The 25,566-nt window shown below is 43.5% G+C and overlaps 1 protein-coding gene across 10 annotated transcripts in view; it reads left to right on the plus strand.

The window, feature by feature from the left end:
* LOC139265566 (phosphatidylinositol-binding clathrin assembly protein-like) overlaps positions 1–25,566 on the plus strand; it is a 156,920-nt gene that overhangs the window by 39,673 nt on the left and 91,681 nt on the right. For all 10 annotated transcript variants that reach the window (XM_070882653.1, XM_070882644.1, XM_070882645.1 and 7 more), the window contains exon 2: positions 14,904–15,046. In XM_070882653.1, coding sequence (XP_070738754.1) covers positions 14,904–15,046 — 143 coding nt within the window. The remainder of the gene's footprint in view (positions 1–14,903; positions 15,047–25,566) is intronic.

Consider the following 25,566-nt stretch of genomic DNA (forward strand, 5'->3'; position numbering starts at 1 on the left):
TTTTAACGTGTGGTGGTCATTGCACACCAGCCACAACTGGATAGGTAAAGGCAGTCCCACTTAGCTGGACAACAGAACAGGATGATGTGATTGAACAAGCTATCCTGAAAACAGTTCCAAGCACAGAGTCCAAACTGGGTGCCATTGGTGTCTCTCTTTTCCTTATCCAGTTTTCATTACCCTCAATCAACATCACAAAAACAGATTATCTGATCATTATCACATTGCTGTTTGTAGGAGCTTGCTGTGTGCAAATTGGCTGCCGTGTTTCCTACAACATTAACTACACTTAAAGTACTTCATTGGCAGTAAAGCACTCTGGGATGCACTCTGCAAGTCTTCTTTCACAAGCTTCCAAGAATACAACTCTAATCTGGGGGGGGGGGGGGGGGAAAGAGAGAGAGAGAGAGGAGAGGAGGATGAATAAGAGGAATAATTACATCATAGCTGATCTGCACCTTAACACCATTTGCCTGTGTTTGTTTCCTATCTCTTGAAGCCCTCAACAATCAAAAAAAGTTATTTATCCCCGTCTTGAAAGCTCCAATTGTCCTACTATCCGCAGCCTTTTGGTGCAGATTTCTACTGCACTTTGTGTAAAAGTGCTTCCTGATTTTGCTCCTGAATGACCTAGCTCTAATTTTAAGATTGTGTCCCCTTGTTCTTAATTCCCCATCAGAGGAAATAGTTTCTCGTTTTTGTCTCCTTATCGAAGGAAGGATATACTTGTTTTGGAGGTGATGCAACGGAGGTTCACGAGATTGATTCCTGGGATGAGAGGGCTGTCTTATGATCATAGAAATTTGCAGCACAGAAGGAGGCCATTTTGGGCCATCGTATCCGTGCCGGCTGACCAAGAATTATCCAGCCTATTCCCATTTTCCAGCTCTTGGTCCGTAGCCCTATAGGTTACGGCACTTCAAGTGCACATCCAAGTATTTTTTTAATGTAGTGAGGATTTCTGCCTCAATTATCCTTTCAGGCAGTGAGTTCCAGACCCCCACCACCCTCTGGGTGAAGACATTTCCCCTCGTATCTCCTCTAAACCTCCCCCAAGTTACTTTAAATCTATGCCCCCTCGTTGTTGACCCCTCCACAAGGGAAACAGGTCCTTCCTATCCACTCTATCCTCATAATTTTATATACCTCAATCCGGTCTCCCCTCAGCCTTCTCTGTTACAAAGAAAACTGACCAGCATCTCCAATCTTTCCTCATAGCTCAAATTCTCCAGTCCAGGCAACATTCTTGTAAATCTTCTCTGCACCCTTTCCAGTGCAGTTGCATCTTTCCTGTAATGTGGTGACCAGAATTGCATGCAATACTCTAGTTGTGTCTTAACTAGTGTTTTATACAGTTCAAGCATAACCTCCTTCCTCTTATATTCCATGCCTCAACTAATAAAGGCAAGTATTCCATATGCCTCCTTAACCACCATATCTACCTGGCCTGCTACCTTCAAGGATCTGTGGTCCTGCACGCCCACGGTCTGTTTGTTCCTCTACCCTTTTCAGTGTCGTACCATTTAATATATATTCCCTTGCCTTGTTAGACCTCCCCAAATGCATTACCTCACACTTAACTGGGTTGAATTCCATTTGTCACTGTGCTGCCCACCTGGCCAGTACATTGATATCTTCCTGCAGTCCGCAGCTTTTTTCTTCATTATCAACCACACAGCCTATTTTAGTGTCATCTGCAAACTTCTTAATCATATCTCCAGCATTCAAGTCCAAGTCATTGAGATATACCACAAAAAGCAATGGACCCAGCACTGAGCCCTGCGGAACCCCACTGGAAACAGCCTTCTAGTCACAAAAACCATTACCCTTTGCTTTCTGCCTCTGAGCCAATTTTGGATCCAACTTGCCACTTTGCCCTGGATCCCATGGGCTTTTACTTTCGTGACCAGTCTGCCATGTGAGACCATATCAAAAGCTTTGCTGAAATCTATATACACTACATCATGCACACTGCCCTCATCGACCCTCCTGTTACCTCCTTTCAAAATTCAATCGAGTTAGTCAGACACGACCTTCCCATAACAAATCCATGCTGACTGTCCTTGATTAATCCATGTCTTTCCAAGTGAAGAGTTATCCTCTCATTCAGGATTTTTTCCAATAATTTTCCCACCACTGACTGGCCTGTAATTACTCGGTCGATCCCTTTCTCCCTTTTTAAACAAAGGTACAACATTAACAGTCCTCTGGCACCACACCTGAAGCCAGAGAGGAGTGGAAAGTGATGGTCAGAGCCTCTGCTATTTCCTCTCTTCCTTCTCTTAACAGTCTGGGATACATTTCATCTGAGCCTGGGGATGATAGATTGTGTAGAATGGGCCTATTCTCTCTGGAGTTTAGAAGAATGAGAGATCTCATTGAAACATATAAGATTCTGAAGGGGATTGACAGGGTTGGATGCTGAGAGGTTGTTTTTCTGGCTGGGACTAGGGGGCACAGTCTCAGGATAAGGGTTAGACCATTTAAGACAGGTGAGGAATTTTTTCACTGAGGATTGTGATTCTTTGGAATTCTCTGTTGCAGAGGGCTGTGGAGGCTCAGTCTCTGAATATATTCAAGGCTGAGATAGATAGATTTTTGGAGCCTGGGGAATCCAGGGATATGGAGATCGGGCAGGAAAGAGAGGAGTTGAGGTCGATGATCTTATTGAATGGCAGAGCAGGCTCGAGGAGCCGTATGGCCTACTCCTCCTATTTCTTATGTTCTTGTGTATCTACCCTATCAAATAATTTTAACATTTTCAGATCTGATCACCCCTCAATCTTCTAAAATAAATCAACTTTATGCAGCCTGCCCTCATAATTGAATCCTTTGAACTTTACAGTGATGATCGCTCCCCTAATATTATTAAGCAATTCCAAGATGCAGTGATGGTAGTGTATGACTTGGTGAGTGGTGGGGGGGGAGAGATGGGGGGGTGATGGTATTCCCACAACTTTGCTGCTCTGGTCTTTGGTGGTAAAGGTCACAAGCTGCTGTTGAAATAACTGAGTCTGCAGTGAATCCTGCAGATTATAAATGCTGCAAACATAATAGCCATAGGGACTAGATATTGAGTTGAGGGGCTGATCTGTCCTGGATGGTGTTGAGTTCTTGAGTGTTACTGATTGGTGGTGAGTATTGCATCATGGTACTCAATTGAGCCTTCTAGATGGACAACTGCTTTGAATATAAGCTGCAGAATGATATTTTAAGTATTGGCACATAAATTCCAATTACACACATTCTTGTGACTAGGATGGGATGTCTACACCAATGCAAGTAATGTTCTACGCTGAAGGCATTTGTCTTTTTTTGGCATTCTGAGATAAATTGACTGGGTAGATGCTGTGCGAGGCTGTCTTTCATGGCTGGCGAGTATAGAATTAGGAGACATTGTCTCACGATAAGGAGTAGGCCATTTAAGACGGAGATGAGGAAGAATTTCTTCTGAGGGTTGTGAATCTTTGGCCTTCTCTACCCCAAAGGGCTGTGAATGCTGAGTTGTTGACCATGTTCAAGGTTGAGATAGATAGATTTTTGGACTCTCGGGGAATCAAGTGATATGGGGATCGGGTGGGAAAGTGGAGTTATTGAAAGTTATTGATCTTATTGAATGGTGGAGTTCCATATGGCCTAATGTTCTTGTGTTCATAGAAGTTTACAGCACGGAAGGAGGCCATTTCGGCCCATTATGTCCATGCTGGCCGACCAAGAGCTATCCAGCCTAATCCCACTTTCCAGCTCTTGGTCCTTAGCCCTGTAGGTTAAGGAACTTTAAGTGCACATCCAAGTATCTTTTAAATGTGGTGAGGGTTTCTGCTTCTACCACCCTTTCAGGCAGTGAGTTCCAGACCCCCACCACCCTCTGGATGAAGAACTTTCCCCTCATCTCCTCTTGTGTTCTTGTGAATATTATCCCATGTAGGTTATTACCAAGGGAAAAAATATTAGCGATTTGCTGGATTCTAACTCCGATCTGAGATGGAAGACAGTGTTCCATCACTGTACCACCCTGTTTTAAAACAAGTCAGTTCATCTGATACCAAAGATTGAAGCTAGTCAACATTGAAAGGTCATGAAAGGAGAAAATGAAGTATGTTATTAACTGCAAACAAAAGAAAATTGCATTGGAGATGGATTTTGAAAAATAAAGTGCTCAATCAAGAAGGGTACATTTTTACTTACCTCTTACTATACTATGTTGAATTTATGGACACTGAATCTGTCTCACTCATTTTACAATGTTCTGGTTCTCTTTCAATTTAAATCCAGTCAAACACCACCACCATGGCAGTTTCTAGCTTTTAGTGCTGCACTAGTGCCACCACACAGGTTCTCAAATGTGTCAGTGCAAGAAATACAGGTTATACACCCTTGGCCTGCTGTCAGTAGTAGCCATTTATATGTAAATGTATTGACAAGGAGGTAGTCTTGCATCAATTTCGCTTTGCATAAGCCAGCACCAAGCTACTTTCAACAAAATGTTAGGCAATTGTTTGTCTTGTCAGCTCTGTTTAGATCAGTAAAAAGTTTGTTGGCACTGGCGTATGCTCTAGTCATACATGCTTATGCTCAAACAGGAGCACTTAACTGGTTACAGACAACCCTCCCCGCTGCACAGCAGCAGAAGAATTACACCCTCCCTGCACTACTATATGCATCGCATTAGAAACTGGGGCCCCAAACTTGGTGGAAGCTAAGTTCTGCCCAAGTGCCGTCGAATGGACTGATGAGATACCTGACGGTACTTTGGGTGGGAGATTCGTGGGAAAGACCGACCGGTGGCAAAAAACCGACTTATGCCATGAAGCTGGGCGGCAGCAGGCGGGACCACCCAATATCGGCACCAAATGCAATCCTCGGCAAAGTACCGCCGAGGATTGAATCGGGGCCAGGGAGGGGGAACATATAAAATTTAAAATTTTCAAAAATGTGGTGGGGGAAAAAAATCAAGAAAAGAAGTTTACTAACTTTTTTGCAGGTCTTCTTACTTACTGTTGAGGTTAAACCTGCTCCACAAGGCGGTCCTTCCCCCTGCTGCAGCGGACTCCCGCCTGGACCAAACTGTCAGCTCGGCGGGTGGGAGGACACTTGCGTCAATTGCGCATCAGCGGATATCAACGGACGGTTCCCAGCGGTCTTCCCTCCCTGCCGGCGGAAGGCCTCCTCCAAACTCGCTCGGAGGGTAGACCGCCCAGAAAATCCGGTGGCAGCGGGTGTTGGGTGCGCCAAGTTTAGCCCCAGGAAGTCAGTAGACAACCACAGCAGTCATCTTGTGCTGAATGAAATGAATGACTAGGTAATCTGTTTTTGGTGGCATTGATTGAAGGAGGAAAGTTGGCCAGGGCACCAAGGAGAACTCCCTGCTCTTTGAATAGTGTCATGAGGTCATTAGTTCTTGGCTAACACATTTTCAAACTGGGATTCCCAGACATCAGGGGGTCCACAAAAGGATTGATGCAGCAGATTTTTGTGATTTATTACCATATGATTAACACTTGTAGGGGTTTCCCCACGCAGAAAAGTTTGAAAACCACTGGTTTTAACCTACTGAACATCCAAGAATAATCCAGCTCTACCTAAAATGCTGCAAACATTAACACTGGCTGACTGCATTCTTGTTAGATGATATAGATTCCACTGGTTCAGGTTTGAACTTTTATAGTGCTATGGTCAGACTGCACTGTGAATACTGCATCCAGTTCTGGTTTCCAAGGAGCAAGAGAGATATTGAAGTGCTGGAGGCAGCGCAAAGAAAAGCTGTTTGAGGAAAGACTGGAGAAACTTGGGTTTTATAGCCTAGGGAAGAGGTGTCTTGAGAGGTGGTCATATAGAGGTGTGTAACATTATTAAGGGAATGGAAACAGGGACCCTGGATTAGATTAAAATTAACTTTAAATTAAATTGCAGAAGTAGAAAAAGGAGACAATGGTACAATGTAACTTAAGGACTGATGTCAGGAATTTTGCACGGCTTTCAAAATGCCTGAAGAATCGAGCGGCCTGCAGAGCATGTTTACGTCGCAGTAAGTAGTTTTGTACATTAAGTTTTCTCCAAGTTCATCAGTTCACTGCAAAGACCTGGCTTTGGGCGGGTGAAGGAAGTAACTACACAATTGCTGAGCTTCCTGTTTTCGGATGTGCAGGCAGCATTGCTAAGTCAGTCTGGGAGTTGGAAAAAATATTGTGATTCACTCAACACCAACGGGGAATTAATATAATTTCCGGGGTGAATTTTTTTGTTAGATACTCTAAGTCTGTGAAGGTGTTGAAGTGAGTATATTTTTCTCTCTCGTCTTTTTGTGCTAAAGTTTACACGTCTAATCTCTTTCCCCGCTCTTTCCCCCCCCCCAGCCAAAAACATTCCGCTGCTGCGGGACTTAGCGGGCCTGAAATTGTGGGGACCTCACGCCATAATAATGCATTAATGAATGGACCATTTGCACCGCTTCGCAGATAAATTTGCCATAACCATTAAAAATTCATTCACGCCACGGTGAAGTCGGTGACATTTGCTAGATTTACTTCAATAGTCACGCTGCAGCCACTAACCACACGTTTTAAAAGAAAAAAATCCAAGCACAGGCATCTTCCACCCTTCAAGATGTAGTTCGGGATCTGGAATATTAGGTCCTTCATTGAAACACTTGTGAACTCATCCCTTTTTCGGCATGGACGCAAGTCATCCTTGTTTCGAGGGACTGCCTATAATGATGACTATGATTAAAGAGTGGAAAATAATGGCGTGGATGACCTGATGATAGCATGATTAATGGCCCTCTCACGACTCTTGACCTGGGATGCCAACAAACGGACTATTGCGGCTGTGGAGTCTCACCCTCGCAGTCTGTAAATTGTTCTTTTGAGGTTTTTTATTCCTCTTTCTGTTTTGGTAGTCTTTTCTTGCCACTCTTGTTGTCCAGAGTCCTGTTATTGTTAGACGGCAATAATTTTCAGTGCCCAAACGCTATCTACACTTTTCAGAGGGTTAAAGCATTGCAATGGACGATGCTCTATTTTTAATCATTTTGGCTGATGTGGAGGAGGAGCCAAGGGAGAAGGCACATTGCATGAGACACCATGGCTGGAGACGACAAATCTCACTGCTGTCCTCTTCTCACTCCCCCGCCCCCCGCCCCCGGCCCGGTGCAAGGGAGGCACTGTCGGAGGAGCTGTCATCGCACAGAGCTTCAGCAATAAAGCAAATGAACACTTGTGCTAGATTGCTCCACAAAGACTTGAATCCATGGGCTGCCTCCCGTAGGACCTTATCAGTGGCTATGAAGGTGACGACGGCTCCTCAATTTCTATGGGTGAGGTTCCTTCCAGTCGGGCACTGGAGACCTCTAACATCAGACAAGGAGCTGTGAGGACCTGCATTGAACAGGTCCAGGCTGCCCTCGTCAGCAGGGTATCCACTTCATCAACTAGTACATGTCCCCTGTGTGACAGAGACAGATCCATCAATTTTCACAGGATTGCTGGCTTCCCCAGGATGCAGATGGCCATCGCAGGGATCCACATGCCACTGAAGGCTCCACACGAGGATCCTGACACTTTCTACAAGAGATATTACCATTCCCTCAATGTCCTAATTGTCTACAATACCCAACTGAGGATAATGCATGTTAACATAGAGCATTGGCGAAGCGATCACAAACTTTGTTCTTCACTGCTCCAATGTCCCTGACTTATTCAGCATGGAGGGACAAGGAGCTGGTTGGATTGTAGGGGGCAAGGCCTACGCACTGAAGCTGTGGCTGATGGCGCCCTTTCCATCATCATAACGGGGAACAAAGAAATGGCGGACCAATTGAACAAGTACTTTGGTTCGGTATTCACGAAGGAGGACACGAACAACCTTCCGGTTATAAAAGGGGTCGGGGGGTCTAGTAAGGAGGAGGAACTGAGGGAAATCCTTATTAGCCGGGAAATTGTGTTGGGGAAATTGATGGGATTGAAGGCCGATAAATCCCCAGGGCCTGATGGACTGCATCCCAGAGTACTTAAGGAGGTGGCCTTGGAAATAGTGGATGCATGGACAGTCATTTTCCAACATTCCATTGACTCTGGATCAGTTCCTATGGAGTGGAGGGTAGCCAATGTAACCCCACTTTTTAAAAAAAAAAAAAGGAGGGAGAGAGAAAACAGGGAATTATAGACCAGTCAGCCTGACATCGGTAGTGGGTAAAATGATGGAATCAATTATTAAGGATGTCATAGCAGTGCATTTGGAAAGAGGTGACATGATAGGTCCAAGTCAGCATAGATTTGTGAAAGGGAAATCATGCTTGACAAATCTTCTGGAATTTTTTGAGGATGTTTCCAGTAGAGTGGACAAGGGAGAACCAGTTGATGTGGTATATTTGGACTTTCAGAACGACAAGGTCCCACACAAGAGATTGATGTGCAAAGTTAGAGCACATGGGATTGGGGGTAGTGTGCTGACATGGATTGAGAACTGGTTGTCAGACAGGAAGCAAAGAGTAGGAGTAAATGGGTACTTTCCAGAATGGCAGGCAGTGACTAGTGGGGTACCGCAAGGTTCTGTGCTGGGGCCCCAGCTGTTTACACTGTACATTAATGATTTAGATGAGGGGATTAAATGCAGTATCTCCAAATTTGCGGATGACACTAAGTTGGGTGGCAGTGTGAGCTGCGAGGAGGATGCTGTGAGGCTGCAGAGCGACTTGGATAGGTTAGGTGAGTGGGCAAATGCATGGCAGATGAAGTATAATGTGGATAAATGTGAGGTTATCCACTTTGGTGGTAAAAACAGAGAGACAGACTATTATCTGAATGGTGACAGATGAGGAAAAGGGGAGGTGCAAAGAGACTTGGGTGTCATGGTACATCAGTCATTGAAGGTTGGCATGCAGGTGCAGCAGGCGGTTAAAAAAGCAAATGGCATGTTGTCCTTCATAGCAAGGGGATTTGAGTACAGGGGCAGGGAGGTGTTGCTACAGTTGTACAGGGCATTGGTGAGGCCACACCTGGAGTATTGTGTACAGTTTTGGTCTCCTAACCTGAGGAAGGACATTCTTGCTATTGAGGGAGTGCAGCGAAGGTTCACCAGACTGATTCCCGGGATGGTGGGACTGACCTATCAAGAAAGACTGGATCAACTGGGCTTGTATTCACTGGAGTTCAGAAGAATGAGAGGGGACCTCATAGAAACATTTAAAATTCTGACGGGGTTAGACAGGTTAGATGCAGGAAGAATGTTCCCAATGTTGGGGAAGTCCAGAACCAGAGGTCACAGTCTAAGGATAAGGGGTAAGCCATTTAGGACCGAGATGCGGAGGAACTTCTTCACCCAGAGAGTGGTGAACCTGTGGAATTCTCTACCACAGAAAGTTGTTGAGGCCAATTCACTAAATATATTCAAAAAGGAGTTAGATGAGGTCCTTACTACTAGGGGGATCAAGGGGTATGGCGAGAAAGCAGGAATGGGGTACTGAAGTTGAATGTTCAGCCATGAACTCATTGAATGGCGGTGCAGGCTAGAAGGGCCGAATGGCCTACTCCTGCACCTATTTTCTATGTTTCTATGTCTATCTACATAGAAAGGAAAGGACAATCTGGGCAAGTTTCTGCTTGGGCATGTCTGGGTGAGGGGAGGGGGTGGTCTACAGTAAACCCCTTATAAAGTGCCAAAGATTGTAGAGGTCTGCTGCACACTGCACAATTTTGTCCTGCAGAAGGGCTAAACTTCGCAGATGAGGTGCCCGTAGAACTGAAGGATCCTTAGCTAAATGTCCTGGGCCCTGTGGATAGTGGCCTCCTGGTGGAAAGCACAGTGGTAACGGCCAGGGTGGCCAGAGAGCAGCTAGTGGCTCAGATCTTTGGGCAATGATGACCATCCTAGCACCACCCCACCTCACATCTCTCTTTCTCCCTCCTCTTCCCCCCCCTCCCCCCCCCCCCCTACCGATATTCCACCAGTAAAATGGACATGGATCAGGAAGCCCAGATGAATTTCTCCATGGATTGATTCCCCATGTTGGTATGAACATAAAGATATAAATATCAGTGTAAAAGCTGATGAGAATAAAAAAGCTGTAAACTTTCATCAGAAAAACACAACACAAAAGTAGTGTAGTTTTATAAATAGTGCAAAATAAATTGTCACAATGAATGTGTGTACATCGCTGCCTGTGAACTAAGCAGCAGTAGTAAACACTCTATTGAGGTGGTCAATTAAAAAATAATGGTTATAAATAGTGCAAACATTGTCCTGTAACAACACTTTAAATGTAAATTTATTAAACAATTTTAAAATAGCAAACCATTGCAAACCATTCCAAACCACTTATTAATCAAAAAACAAGAATAATAACAGCAACAAGAACAATGTAAAGATTTTTCAAACTATTGACAGATTGTGCACCTGGGGATTGAGGATTGAATTCAGGATGTTGCTCCAAGGGGGCATGTACGACTACTGGCAACTGCCACCTGTGATGGGGCAGCTGCTGGCTGCATCATTGGAGGGTAATCCTCGGGAGCCGGGTCCTGCAAAGCTTGTGTGGTTGATGCAAAACCTGGGGATGGAAGGAGATGGCCCTGCGAACTTCTGCCTTCATGCTTGTCAGGAAGATGTTCCTCCAGGGGGTCGGGGCACGGGGGGGGGGTGCCACGGTTGTCTTAAGATTGGGTAGTGCTGCAAGGTGGGGGGGGGGGGGGTGCATCGGGGTCAGCTGTAGACTATGCATCCCACGGCAAACAATTGAACTGCCCGCTCAACCACCTGGCAAGTTGTCCAGCTACTGCCCAATCCCACCATGTAGCCACGAGTGGAATCATTATGCATTTGAGAAATCTCAAATGTTGGCGCGCCTGCAACCAGAGCCAAATAGAATACCCGCAGACAAGTGCTGCTGCTGGCACTTTTCCTTTTAAGGCATCCAGTGAAATGCCTGTTCAGAGGGTTCTGTGACTTTGGCAATGTTGTTGGACCATGGTAGAGTTGCCTCTGGCACTTGTAGTAAGGGCCACATATTCTGTCCTAGTGTATTGGTACATCATATACCAGCTGAGATTTCAATTTAAGTTCACAAATGTTTGGAGCCTACCTCTGGATAAGGCCGTGTAATATTTTTTAATCATAACTGAATGTAATTGGAGACAGCTAATGAGGCAATATAAATAATTGTGTTCTTTTCCTCTCATCACTTTGCAAGCTCATTTTTTTCAATTAGTAAAGTTTCACTGCAGTTATTGGGCCCGAATTTCCCCAGGAGTTGCTCCGTCTTTTTTGGAGCCACTTATGCCTGTTTTGGCCATTTAAGCAAGTTTAGCCAGCGAAAACTTACTCCAAACTAAGCTAGGCCAGAGTAAGTGACCACTTTTGTACGTTCTGAAAAACCCTGCGGTGAGTTAAGAAATCAACGCAGGTAGCCTTCAAATGAATCTGTTATGATAGGAATGCTAGTTTCTTTTTTAATCCCAAGCAGCGAGACTGGACAGGGTGTAAGTGCTATCAGCTTGATTAAACTGAGTATATTTTTACTAAAGATAGCTAGATATTAAAGTACTAGAAAATCTTTTGAAGATTCTTTGCTCTCTTCTCTTTCCTCCCCCCCCCCCCCCTTTTTGCCAGATCAAAACTTTTTTTCCCACCCACCTCCATCAAAACTCCTCCTCCTCCTCCCAACCCCCATCCCCCACCAACCTGTCTCTTGTAGCCTGTGCGGCAGGCCGCTCGGCCCAGAATAGGGGCGGCGAACATCGTGTCATCCCTTCGGCCCGGGATAGGGTCGCCCGGAGCCAGGACGCGCTGGGAGGGCCAGGAGCTACTGCGCACGCTTGCAGACTCCACTGCGCATGCGCGCAGCTGCCGGCACTCTTAGGCACAGGGCTGTAGCTCTGCCCACCATGAGTTCCGATGCACTGCGCCACAGGCCTGGAACCAATGGGGAGAATACGGAGGTAAGAAATCGCCACCGTTTCTGTACTACAAAGTCGGCGTACCACATGGCTGTTCTAACAGAGGGGACAAGCTTGGGCCCTATGTTACTAGGAGCACAGAAAGATGTCAAAAATTACAGTGATGGGCAGAGATATTTTCCATAGTCATATGGTATTGTGCAGCAACCATGACTCATCACCTGTACAAGGAATAGAGTTTCTGATGCTGCCCAGTAAAATTCCATTCGCAAAAATGGTGAGGCCTTTGCTGTTGGCATTGTTTTTTTTCAATTTGGTCTAGTGTGTTGAGATACAGCTACAGCAGCTGCCTTCCTGCTGTTAAACTGGTTGTGCAGTGTTCTAATATCCATCATTGTGTGGATATCGGATTTATAGAACCGTTACATTGCTAGCAGTGGAAGTGGGGGTGAACATTATAGGATTGTCACCCAGTTTATAAGTGAGAAAAGTATGAGGAAAATTGTAACTGGAGTGTGCTGCTATTTTTAAAGAAATTGGTGGGAAGTATTTGTTACTGATTTTAAGTAATAATGACTGAAAAGACTACCGTTTGCTTTCTGTCCAATTATGTTCATGTTTGTCTGCCAGCAGTGATTTGGTCACCTTATTCTTTTCTGTAGAAGATTCTATCGTTACTAACTTTACTAATTGCAAAAAATTAACTTGCAAAAGGACCTGTTCATTTACATATACTTTATACCTCTGAGCCCCAGTTGAAAGTTATACATGGTAATAATGTTAACTAGATCAGATACTGAAGTTAGTGCATCTTGGGTGCAAGTTCCATAGAATTAATAGGAAGAGAAGAAAAATGTGAGCCAGAAGCCCCACTGATACAGATGGTGATAGCAATTGTATTAAAACAGAACTAAATTTTGAATAATATCATTCCTTTTCAATTACGAATGTTTGCTTCTCAGCTGCTTTTTCACATATTATAGGTAAATGATGTAATTGAGATTGCATAGTTCCTATAAAGCTTGACCTTGAGTGTTATCCCATTGTACTGATGAGTTACCCTGCCACCTGCTTGGACTTGAATTGTATTTCATAATAAATATTTCTATCTTTTACATGCTAAGCAAATTGCGTAGAAAGCTGCGTTTATACAATCCAACGCTGAGTCTAATAATCTGGTTATCTAATGGGGGAATAGCTGAATCAATGGAAAAATTGGACGACTTAGCTGATTCACTTCATTGTGGGTTTTATTTATACAGTCTTTTAAAGCGTCATTTCTGACGCTATAAGTGTTCATTCTAAATATGATTAATGTATCCTCTTCTATGACCCATTTGCCCTTCAAGTGTTTTTTTTGCAGCCCATAGTTCTAAAAGTGAACTTGGTTTTTATTAAAACTACATATGGAATTTGCCTTGTATAAAATTGCAAGCATGAGCCAACATCCTGCATTATTGGACTACTTGAACAAAATTTAATTACTTTATTTTTTTCTTTTCCTCCCTCCACCCCCATTAATCAAGTCACTGCATTATGCACAGAGATCTTTGTTTTGGTACAATTGCATTAAGTCCATATGACTTTGTCTCGTTTAACCCTTTGCAGAAAGGATTGACTTATTTGCAAATGTATCTTTTTATTCAGATTGCACTTGTATTCATTAAAAATGAGGTGCAGAAAACTGGGTAGTCCAGTGAGATAGATACCAGCATTTCATCTCTGGGATCTAGGTTTAAACCAGCTATGCCGATGAGATAAGTCTCCTATCTGAAATGAGTTTGGAAAGTCTCATTTAAGTTCCAAGTCTGCAGTCAAAAACTATCCCCAATTCACCACTAATTTTGGCAGTGTAACTCAGTCAGATCTAAATATGGTTGTTGTGGGGTATGGAGGAAATTGCTTTATTGGTATAGTTGAGCATATTCTGCTGGGACTCTGAGGTGCATTGTTGGGCAAAGTACAGGACATTTTACTCTACATCTAGCTGTGCTATACCTGACCATGATATTTGATGGTGGCATTGCATGCCTGAAATGGAAAGTGTATAATTTCTCAGTAATACAATCTCTCTTCAATTCCTTCGAATACACTTGAAGCAGTATTGTGTGAATTTACTTATTGAACCTTTAGTCGGAATTAGTGCTACTCCCAAAAAACTGCTACTTGCTGGGGAAAATCCATTTTTCTTTTAACTGGATATAGTTGATGGAAAGTAATTGAGACACAATTTAAATGAATGATGGTGGTTTGGGTCAATTTTTCAATAGAATTTGTATTGTTTCTGTTAATCTGGATTGTGAAGAGAAACACAAGGAAACTGAATTTCATTTGTAGTTCCATTTTCACTTGAACCTTCCTTATGCCCATAAGGAGCTGGAATCGAGATCTGAAATTAGAGAATGCCAAGAATACCATTCCTTATTTGAGGAAGCTCCCTGTTCATATATTATAGTTCAAATAGGAGATAGGACTGTAGCCCTCCTATTATATCATTTTAATGGTAGGTCTGATTTGCTTATAGTCACATGAGAGCTAAATCCCTTTATGGGAAAAGGGATGGGCTTTCTTATCTATAAATGAGATGTCGAGAAGATAGTTATCTTTCTGCTGTCCATGCAGGCCTCTTGAGGATGGGTGAGAAGCCACGCTCTTATCTCTGGACTTTGTTCCAAGTAGTTTCCACCTTGGTCCTGGTGGGTAGTCCGTAAACATACATTTACGCTCACGACGAGTACTTCAAAATGAAATTTTGTGATGTCCAGCAACAAAAATTAAATTAATGTTCACTTTATCAACATTCTTGGTTGAGGTTCTAAAATGGTAATAATGTCAGATCAAAGCCTTGGCTATGTTTAACAAGTAGGCAAAAGGTAATTTTGAACTTGTATATTTGCTTCGGTTGAATTGCTAGGTTGAATGTGGATGTAGTGGAGAATCTCAAATAAGTAGTCATAGAGGCCAGGCACCGTAGATGTCTGTTTTAATGGTCTTTATGTTGGTTTCTTTTAGATTTAATCCAGTGTACCAATGAGATGAATGTGAACATACCACAGATGGCAGATACTCTGTTTGAGAGGGCGACAAACAGCAGCTGGGTTGTAGTGTTTAAGGCTTTAATCACAACACATCATTTGATGATGTATGGGAATGAGGTAAGTGTGATATCAATTGAATTACACCTCACCCAAAGACTAACGGCTAATACGATTTTGGAAGTATATTGGATAGCTTCAAAGTTTTTGTTTAATAATCAACGATATTCCTGTGATTGCGCAGACATAGCATGTTCAGGAAAATGATCTTCCATTCTGTTTAAAGCTTTGTCTTAAAGATAATGGATAGGTAGGTGAGAGGCACCATTCCAATTGTCTTATCTTAGCTGCATGGTAATTTTATTCACTGAAGCTGTTTCTTTTCCCAACTCCCCTATCTCCCAAAAGTGCCCATTGTTTATAGCAATCTTGTCGGTGACTGTCAACACCCATGGAGGGCTAACCTGGGCTTTTGAGGCCAGTTGTTGTGCTTCACCCATTGTGATTATCTAATTCACCAGATGTCAGTGATCAAATACTGTGGGCCATCCGCAACAGCAGATTTGTAATCCACCACAATCTGTAACCTCATGGCCCAGCATATCTCTCACTCTACTAGTACTATCAAGCCAGGAGACCAACCCTGGTTCAATGAGGAGTTTAGAAGAGCATGTCAGGAGCAGCACCAGGCGTACCCAAAAATGAGGTGCCAACCCAGGGAATCTGCAACACGGGACTACATGCATGCTATAGACAGAGCTAAGCAATCCCACAACCAATGGATCAGATTCAAGCTCTGCAGTCCTGCTACATCTAGTCATGAATGGAGGTGGACAATTAAACCACTAACAGGAAGAGGAGGCTCCATGAACGTCCCCATCCTCCATGATGGCAGAGCCCAGTATGCAAGTGCAAAAGACAAGACTGAAGCATTTGCAACGATCTTCAGTCCAGAAGTGTAAAGTGGATAATCTATCTCTGCCTCCCCCTGAGGTCCCGACCATCACAGAGGCCAGTCTTCAGCCAGTTCGATTCACTCCACATGATATCAAGAAATGGTTGAGCACACTGGATACTGCAAAGGCCATGGGCCCCGACAACATCCCAACTGTCAGGCTGAAGACTTGTGCTTCAGAACTAGCTGCACCTCTGCCAAGCTGTTCCAGTACAGCTATAACACTGGCATCTGCCCGACAATGTGCAAAACTGCCCAGGTATGTCCTGTCCACAAAAAGCTGGACAAATCCAATCCGACCAATTACCACCCCATCAGTCTACTCTTAATCATCAGCAAAGTGATAGAAGGTGTCGTCGAGAGTGCTATCAAGTGGTACTTACCAATAACCTGCTCAGTTTGGGTTCTGCCAGGACCACTTGACTCCAGACCTCTAACAGCCTTGGTACAAATATTGACAAAAGAGCTAAATTCCAGAGGTGAGGTGAGAGGGACTACCTTTGACATCAAGGCAGCATTTGACTGACTGTGATAGTAAGAAGCCCTAGTAAAATTGAAGTCAATGGGAATCTGGCTTGCTTAGCACAAAGGAAGATGGTTGTGGTTGTTGGAGGCCAATTAGGACAAAGCAACCCGCTTGATTGGCACCCCATCCATCATCTTAAACATTCACTATCTCCACCGGTGTATTGTGGCTGCAGTGTGCACCATCTGCAAGATGCGCTGCAGCAACTCACCAAGTCTTTGACAGCACCTCCCGAACCCTCGACCTCCACTACCCATCTCTTCCAAGTCCCACACTATTTTGACTTGGAAATATATTGTTCCTTCAGTGTCACTGGGTTCAAATGCTAGAACTCCCTCCCCAACAGCAATGTTGGGAGTACCTTTGCCACATGGACTGCAGCGGTTCAAGGCGGCGGCTCACCACCACCTTCTCCAGGGCAATTCAGGATGTGCAATAAATGGTGGCCTTGCCAGTGACGCCCACATCCCAGGAACGAAAAAAAAACTGGTATCTTCCTGGTCTCTTTTTTTTAACTCTCTCGCCCTGAGCCAGTTAAACGACTGGGAAAGTCCCAATAACGTTCTATCTGCTATAAAAATGTTCTTCCTCTGTTTTCTTATTCCCCATCAAACCTGTTTGGTTTTAGTTTAGTTTTTAGTGCACACAAACATGCAAATGTGAGAAAATGAAACCTTTTTATGCAAAGTTTACAAATGTTGATATCTGTGCTGAAGTAGAGGTACAAAGTAAGCATAGTAGTTCCTGCTTTAAAAAAAACTGACCCTGTAGAAAGCAATCCATATATCCAAATAATTGAATATAAACATGTCTCACTGTTAAAGGATAGATATTTACTGAGCAATTTATAAAATAAACTGAAGTACAATTCTGATGCCTTAATTGTGTAAATCTGATGCATATATGTACTCTTCCTTTGTCAGAGTAGCCTGTGCCTGTTTCACCACTGCTTCATAATCTGCTGAGCAGCATGCCTTTTCATCCATACATCAGAAGTTCTATTTATTTTCCCTCCTATTTCTTGTCATCCCATAAAATATGATGTTGAGAAGTGTTCTACCAACTCCACATGCAAACATCCCCTTGGAGGTTATGTTTCAAATAACTAGATTTTGGTCTCTGGTCTTAAGATGGATTGCAGCATTCTACCACTGCACCAACTGACCACTTCATACAGAATGTAATTTCAAAGCATTATTGATATGAAAGCTTGTGTACCCTTTTTTTTTGTTGAAAAGTACAAGGCCAATCAAAGGAACTAACTCTGCCAGCCTGCAAGAATGAGTGCTGTATCGTATTGTCTACAAGAAATGTAATTGATTTTCTGCCAACAGTTTTGTTGGAGGCCAGAGGCTGCATTGGTATAAAAATGTTTTGTGTGCCTCATCTGATTTGGCTGAGGCAACACCTTGGCAGTGCTGAGATAAACATTGGGTGGGACTACTGATATATGGGCTGTAGTGATGGTGACAAATACTTTATCTCTACATACCATGCGATAGAAAAATAATCCAGTCACCAGTTTGACATTTGAAATGGCTTGGCATAAATGTGGTTTCCCTCCCTTTCTCTCTTTCTCCCCCCACACTCTCAAATAAGTAACATTTGAGATGTAGTCCAGTACTAAAGGAGTCACTTCAGGTCAGGATGTTTTAATTTTGTTGAACTGATCATTCCCTTAACTGGAACAATCCCTCATCCTCTGTGTTGATCCCTGGAACTCTCTTGGTACCAATGCTTTAAAGATTGGTCTTTTTATCTCAAGTTTTGAAAAGAAGATTATACCCATTGTTCAGCCCTTGGTTTGCACCTACATAGCTTCTATCACAACAAATATAGACTATTTGTTGGATTAAATTCAGCGTAGTTTCAGAAATGCATGTTATTTTGAGAGGCAAGATAAAACAAACACGAACCCAGGTATGTGTTGCATGCGGTATTTTCAGTTTTATCCCTGGATCGCGTCAAGTTGTTTAATCTCTGAAAGTAAAGTTAATGAGAATACAGTGAAACGTGTTGAGTCCTAATTACTGCTCAAAGAAACTGGCTAGTGCGGTGGTATCCCTGAACCAGCCCTTGGTACAAGGTTATCCAATTACAAAATGCACACAATTTAATTGTACATTTGAAGTGCACTTTTGACATGAAGATGCACTGTCTGTTTTGAAGCAGCTGGTGTATTTCTGAACTGCACAGGGGCTGCGATAACCTTTCCTCTTGTTTTTCTTTATGGTGCATTTGGGGAAGGTGGCTCAACTGTGGCTAACAAGGGAAATTAAGGATAGTGTTAAATCCAAGGAAGAGGCATATAAATTGGCCAGAAAAAGCAGCAGACCTGAGGACTGGGAGCAATTTAGAATTCAGCAGAGGAGGACAAAGGGTTTAATTAAGAGGGGGGAAATAGAGTATGAGAAGAAGCTTGCTGGGAACATAAAAACTGACTGCAAAAACTTCTATAGCTATGTGAAAAGAAAAAGATTAGTGAAGACAAACGTAGGTCCCTTGCAATTGGATTCAGGTGAATTTATAACGGGGAACAAAGAAATGGCAGACCAATTGAACAAATACTTTGGTTCTGTCTTCACGAAGGAAGACACAAATAACCTTCCGGAAGTATAGGGTACCGAGGGTCTAGTGAGAAGGAGGAACTGAAGGACATCCTTATTAGGCGGGAAATTGTGTTGGGGAAATTGATGGGATTGAAGGCCGATAAATCGCCGGGGCCTGATAGTCTGCATCCCAGAGTACTTAAGCAAGTGGCCCTAGAAATAGTGGATGCATTGGTGATCATTTTCCAACAGTCTATCGACTCGGGATCAGTTCCTATGGACTGGAGGGTAGCTAATGTAACACCACTTTTTAAAAAGAGAGGGAGAGCGAAAGCGGATAATTATAGACCAGTTAGCCTGACATCAGTGGTGGGGAAAATGTTGGAATCAATTATTAAGGATGAAATAGCAGTGACAGGATCGGTTCAAGTCAGCATGGATTTATGAAGGGGAAATCATGCTTAACAAATCTTCTGGAATTTTTTGAGGATGTAATTAGTAGAGTGGACAAGAGAGAACCAGTGGATGTGGTGTATTTGGACATTCAAAAGGCTTTTGACAAGGTCCCACACAAGAGATTGGTGTGCAAAATCAAAGCACATGGTATTGGGGGTAATATACTGACGTGGATAGAGAACTGGTTGGCAGACAGGAAGCAGAGAGTTGAGATAAACGGGTCCTTTTCAGAATGGCAGGCAGTGACGAGTGGAGTGCCACAGGGCTCAGTGCTGGGGCCCCAGCTCTTTACAATATACATCAATGATTTGGATGAAGGAATTGAGTGTAATATCTCCAAGTTTGCAGATGACACTAAACTGGGTGGCGCTGTGAGGGGGCGCTAAGAGCCTGCAGGGTGACTTGGACAGGTTAGGTGAGTGGGCAAATGCATGGCAGATGCAGTATAATGTGGATAAATGTGAGGTTATCCACTTTGGGGGCAAAAATACAAAGACAGAATATTATCTGAATGGTGGCAGATTAGGAAAAGGGAGGTGCAACGAGACCTGGGTGTCATGGTTCATCAGTCATTGAAAGTTGGCATACAGGTACAACAGGCGGTAAAGAAGGGAAATGGTATGTTGGCCTTCATAGCTAGGGGATTTAAGTATAGGAGCAGGGAGGTCTTACTGCAGTTGTACAGGGCCTTGGTGAGGCCTCACCTGGAATATCGTGTTCAGTTTTGGTGGTCTAATCTGAGGAAGGACGTTCTTGCTATTGAGGGAGTGCAGCGAAGGTTCACCAGACTGATTCCCAGGATGGCTGGACTGACATATGAGAAGAGACTGGATCAACTGGGCCTTTATACATTGGAGTTTAGAAGAATGAGAGGGAATCTCATAGAAACATACAATATTCTGACGGGACGGGACAGGTTAGATGCGGGTAGATTGTTCCCGATGTTGGAGAAGTCCAGAACCAGGGGACACAGTCTTAGGATAAGGGGTAAGCCATTTAGGACTGAGGTGAGGAGAAACTCCGTTGTTAACCTGTGGAATTCCCTACTGCAGAGAGTTGTTGATGCCAGCCATTGGATATATTCAAGAGGGAATTAGATATGGTCCTTAAGGCTAAGGGGATTAAGGGGTATGGAGAGAAAGCAGGAAAGGGGTACTGAGGGAATGATCAGCCATGATCTTATCGAATGGTAGTGCAGGCTCGAAGGGCCTACTCCTGCACCTATTTTCTATGTTTCTATGGATTGCATTAGAAGTCCCTTGTCTGATCACTGAGCTGGGCATAGAGCCATGCATGCTATGTCTTGGGAACAGTGACTGAATCTTCCACATAAATAGATGGTAGATCTTCATGGATTGTTGCAGGTATTGCCACCATCTCTGACACGAGTCCGACAAGGTTGTTCGAGTGTTCTGGGATGGTTGAGATTTTTCTACTTGTATCTTACTCTTGAGCTGCATTTTTTTTTTATTGGTCTCACTGGGAATGTTTGTTGTGGCCGTTTGGTAAACGTGGTCTTGAGCAGTCAGTGGCATCGACAGTGTAAACAAAGGTTCACTAGGTCCATCTACCAGGAAGAGCAGAAGTTCCCAGTTGCATTTAGTGATTCCCTTGAGTTTACTTTGCCTACACCTTCAGGAACTGGCAGCTCAACTGTTCAATGATGCTATAAAAGTCTCATACAATCACTATCTAGTTTCATCTTTTTAAAAGCTCAAGCTTTGGATCTCCCAACCACTATTCTAATTTACTTGTCTGTTTAACTTTGGTGTCCTGTACAATTGCTCTTCATGTTGGATTCTGAATTCTTGAGAATAACCTGGCAGATTACTTTATTTTAATTCTCTTTCAAAAAGAACCATTCCTTACTGTTAAACTAGAGAGTTCCATGATTTGCTTAAAAGAACAATTGGTCGGAATTTTGAATTTCCTACAAAACGAATTTAAGGAGCTAGGAGCTAAATTAAAAAGTAGGACCTCAAAAGTAGTAGTCTCGGGATTGCTACCAGTGCCACGTGCTAGTCAGAGTAGGAATCGCAGGATAGCGCAGATGAATACGTGGCTTGAGCAGTGGTGCAGCAGGGAGGGATTCAAATTCCTGGGGCATTGGAACCGGTTCTGGGGGAGGTGGGACCAGTACAAACCGGACGGTCTGTACCTGGGCAGGACCGGAACCAATGTCCTAGGGGGAGTGTTTGCTAGTGCTGTTGGGGAGGAGTTAAACTAATATGGCAGGGGGATGGGAACCAATGCAAGGAGACAGAGGGAAACAAAAAGGAGACAAAAGCAAAAGACAGAAAGGAGATGAGGAAAAGTGGAGGGCAGAGAAACCCAAGGCAAAGAACAAAAAGGGCCACTGTACAGCAAAATTCTAAAAGGACAAAGGGTGTTTTTAAAAAAAACAAGCCTGAAGGCTTTGTGTCTTAATGCAAGGAGTATCCGTAATAAGGTGGATGAATTAACTCTGCAAATAGATGTTAACCAATATGATGTGATTAGGATTACAGAGACATGGCTCCAGGATGATCAGGGCTGGGAACTCAACATCCAGGGGTATTCAACATTCAGGAAGGATAGAATAAAAGGAAAAGGAGGTGGGGTAGCATTGCTGGTTAAGGAGGAGATTAATGCAATAGTTAGGAAGGACATTAGCTTGGATGATGTGGAATCTATATGGGTAGAGCTGCAGAACACCAAAGGGCAAAAAATGTTAGTGGGAGTTGTGTACAGACCTCCAAACAGTAGTAGTGATGTTGGGGAGGGCATCAAACAGGAAATTAGGGGTGCATGCAATAAAGGTGCAGCAGTTATAATGGGTGACTTTAATATGCACATAGATTGGGCTAACCAAACTGGAAGCAATACGGTGGAGGAGGATTTCCTGGAGTGCATAAGGGATGTTTTCTAGACCAATATGTCGAGGAACCAACTAGGGGGGAGGCCATCTTAGACTGGGTGTTGTGTAATGAGAGAGGATTAATTAGCAATCTCATTGTGCGAGGTCCCTTGGGGAAGAGTGACCATAATATGGTGGAATTCTGCATTAGGATGGAGAATGAAACAGTTAATTCAGAGACCATTGTCCAGAACTTAAAGGAGGCTAACTTTGAAGGTATGAGGCGTGAATTGGCTAGGATAGATTGGCGAATGATACTGAAGGGGTTGACTGTGGATGGGCAATGGCAGACATTTAGAGACCGCATGGAAGAAGTACAATTGTACATTCCTGTCTGGCGTAAAAATAAAAAAGGGAAGGTGGCTCAACCGTGGCTATCAAGGGAAATCAGGGATAGTATTAAAGCCAAGGAAGCGGCATACAAATTGGCCAGAAATAGCAGCGAACCCGGGGACTGGGAGAAATTTAGAACTCAGCAGAGGAGGACAAAGGGTTTGATTAGGGCAGGGAAAATGGAGTACGAGAAGAAGCTTGCAGGGAACATTAAGACGGATTGCAAAAGTTTCTGTAGATATGTAAAGAGAAAAAGGTTAGTAAAGACAAACGTAGGTCCCCTGCAGTCAGAATCAGGGGAAGTCATAACGGGGAACAAAGAAATGGCGGACCAATTGAACAAGTACTTTGGTTCGGTATTCACTAAGGAGGACACAAGCAACCTTCCGGATATAAAAGGGGTCAGAGGGTCTAGTAAGGAGGAGGAACTGAGGGAAATCCTTATTAGTCGGGAAATTGTGTTGGGGAAATTGAGGGATTGAAGGCCGATAAATCCCCAGGGCCTGATGGACTGTATCCCAGAGTACTTAAGGAGGTGGCCTTGGAAATAGCGGATGCATTGACAGTCATTTTCCAACATTCCATTGACACTGGATCAGTTCCTATCGAGTGGAGGGTAGCCAATGTAAGCCTACTTTTTAAAAAAGGAGGGAGAGAGAAAACAGGGAATTATAGTCCAGTCAGCCTGACATCGGTAGTGGGTAAAATGATGGAATCAATTATTAAGTATGTCATAGCAGTGCATTTGGAAAGAGGTGACATGATAGGTCCAAGTCAGCATGGATTTGTGAAAGGGAAATCATGCTTGACAAATCTTCTGGAATTTTTTGAGGATGTTTCCAGTAGAGTGGACAAGGGAGAACCAGTTGATGTGGTGTATTTGGACTTTCAGAAGGCTTTCGACAATGTTCCACACGAGATTAATGTGCAAAGTTAAAGCACATGGGATTGGGGGTAGTGTGCTGACATGGATTGAGAACTGGTTGTCAGACAGGAAGCAAAGAGTAGGAGTAAATGGGTACTTTCCAGAATGGCAGGCAGTGACTAGTGGGGTACCGCAAGGTTCTGTACTGGGGCCCCAGCTGTTTACATTGTACATTAATGATTTAGACGAGGGGATTAAATGTAGTATCTCCATATTTGCGGATGACACTAAGGATGACACAGTGAGCTGCGAGGAGGATGCTATGAGGCTGCAGAGCGACTTGGATAGATTAGGTGAGTAGGCAAATGCATGGCAGATGAAGTATAATGTGGATAAATGTGTGGTTATGCACTTTGGTGGTAAAAACAGAGAGACAGACTATTATCTGAATGGTGACAGATTAGGAAAAGGGGAGGTACAACGAGACCTGGGTGTCATGGTACATCAGTCATTGAAGGTTGGCATGCAGGTACAGCAGGCGGTTCAGAAAGCAAATGGCATGTTGGCCTTCATAGCGAGGGGATTTGAGTACAGGGGAAGGGAGGTGTTGCTACAGTTGTACAGGGCCTTGGTGAGGTCACACCTGGAGTATTGTGTACAGTTTTGGTCTCCAAGCCTGAGGAAGGACATTCTTGCTATTGAGGGAGTGCAGCGAAGGTACACCAGACTGATTCCCGGGATGGCGGGACTGACCTATCAAGAAAGACTGGATCAACTGGGCTTGTATTCACTGGAGTTCAGAAGAATGAGAGGGGACCTCATAGAAACGTTTAAAATTCTGATGGGTTTAGACAGGTTAGATGCAGGAAGAATGTTCCCAATGTTGGGAAAGTCCAGAACCAGGGGACACAGTCTAAGGATAAGGGGTAAGCCATTTAGGACCGAGATGAGGAGAAACTTTTTCACCCAGAGAGTGGTGAACCTGTGGAATTCTCTACCACAGAAAGTTGTTGAGGCCAATTCACTAAATATATTCAAAAAGGAGTTAGATGAAGTCCTTACTACTAGGGGGATCAAGGGGTATGGCGAGAAAGCAGGAATGAGGTACTGAAGTTGCATGTTCAGCCATGAACTCATTGAATGGTGGTGCAGGCTAGAAGGGCCGAATGGCCTACTCCTGCACCTATTTTCTATGTTTCTATGAACTGCTTGGCTCTTAGCCTGGTGCATTGCTTAGTTTGACAGCTGTTTATACGCCGTTAGGAATGTTTTAGAAACTCTGGCAGAAACTGCATGTGTTTACATCATAGTGCATGGATGCATCCGGTGTCGTGCCCTTTTGGAATTACTTTTATTAGCTAACGGGATTAATACAAATTAGCTGCATGGAATGTCTCCAGGCCTTTTCACTCCTGCACACCCTGCATCAAAACCTCTATCACTTCAAATCAAAACTTTAACAGCAAAATTAAGTCTTTTTTTTTTTTAAAAAGAGGATTTCAACAGTGCTTCCTGATTGCTCAGTGAGTAGACTTGTATAGTATTGAGATATACAGACCAGTAATACAGACAAGTAACTTTAATCCGGGGTCCATGCTGAGTTTATTGATCTTGACTGGGGCAGTGATAGGATTGCAGCATTTGGGATGCCTCCCTATGCTTGTAATCTGCATGTACCCGGACAAGATTTCAGCTTTGATTGCTTTTTCTTTTTTCTCTTAGGAGATAATACTGAGCTAACAATTGATTTTGTAAGTTTCAATATTTTCCAGTAGATTATTAAAGGATCAGTTTTCACATCCAATTAAAAGCATGTTGGTATGTAACTCTTTTAATCTGCTTTCCATCATCCACATTTTCTTTAAATATGTTGGAAATTTAATAGACTTCTGAAGGTTAGTGTTTGAGCCTAATGCATTGACTTTTGTATTGATTTATAGACAACATGGCAATCACTAAAATTGTTAGTTTCCAATCAAATATACTAAACACTACTGAACCTAACCAACCTGGGCACCTTTGGCTGCCATTGAGGCCTGGAAGAAAGGAATCAACATACT

The sequence above is a fragment of the Pristiophorus japonicus genome, chromosome 6 (assembly GCF_044704955.1).
Source record: "Pristiophorus japonicus isolate sPriJap1 chromosome 6, sPriJap1.hap1, whole genome shotgun sequence".
Classification (NCBI taxonomy): Eukaryota; Metazoa; Chordata; class Chondrichthyes; family Pristiophoridae; genus Pristiophorus; species Pristiophorus japonicus.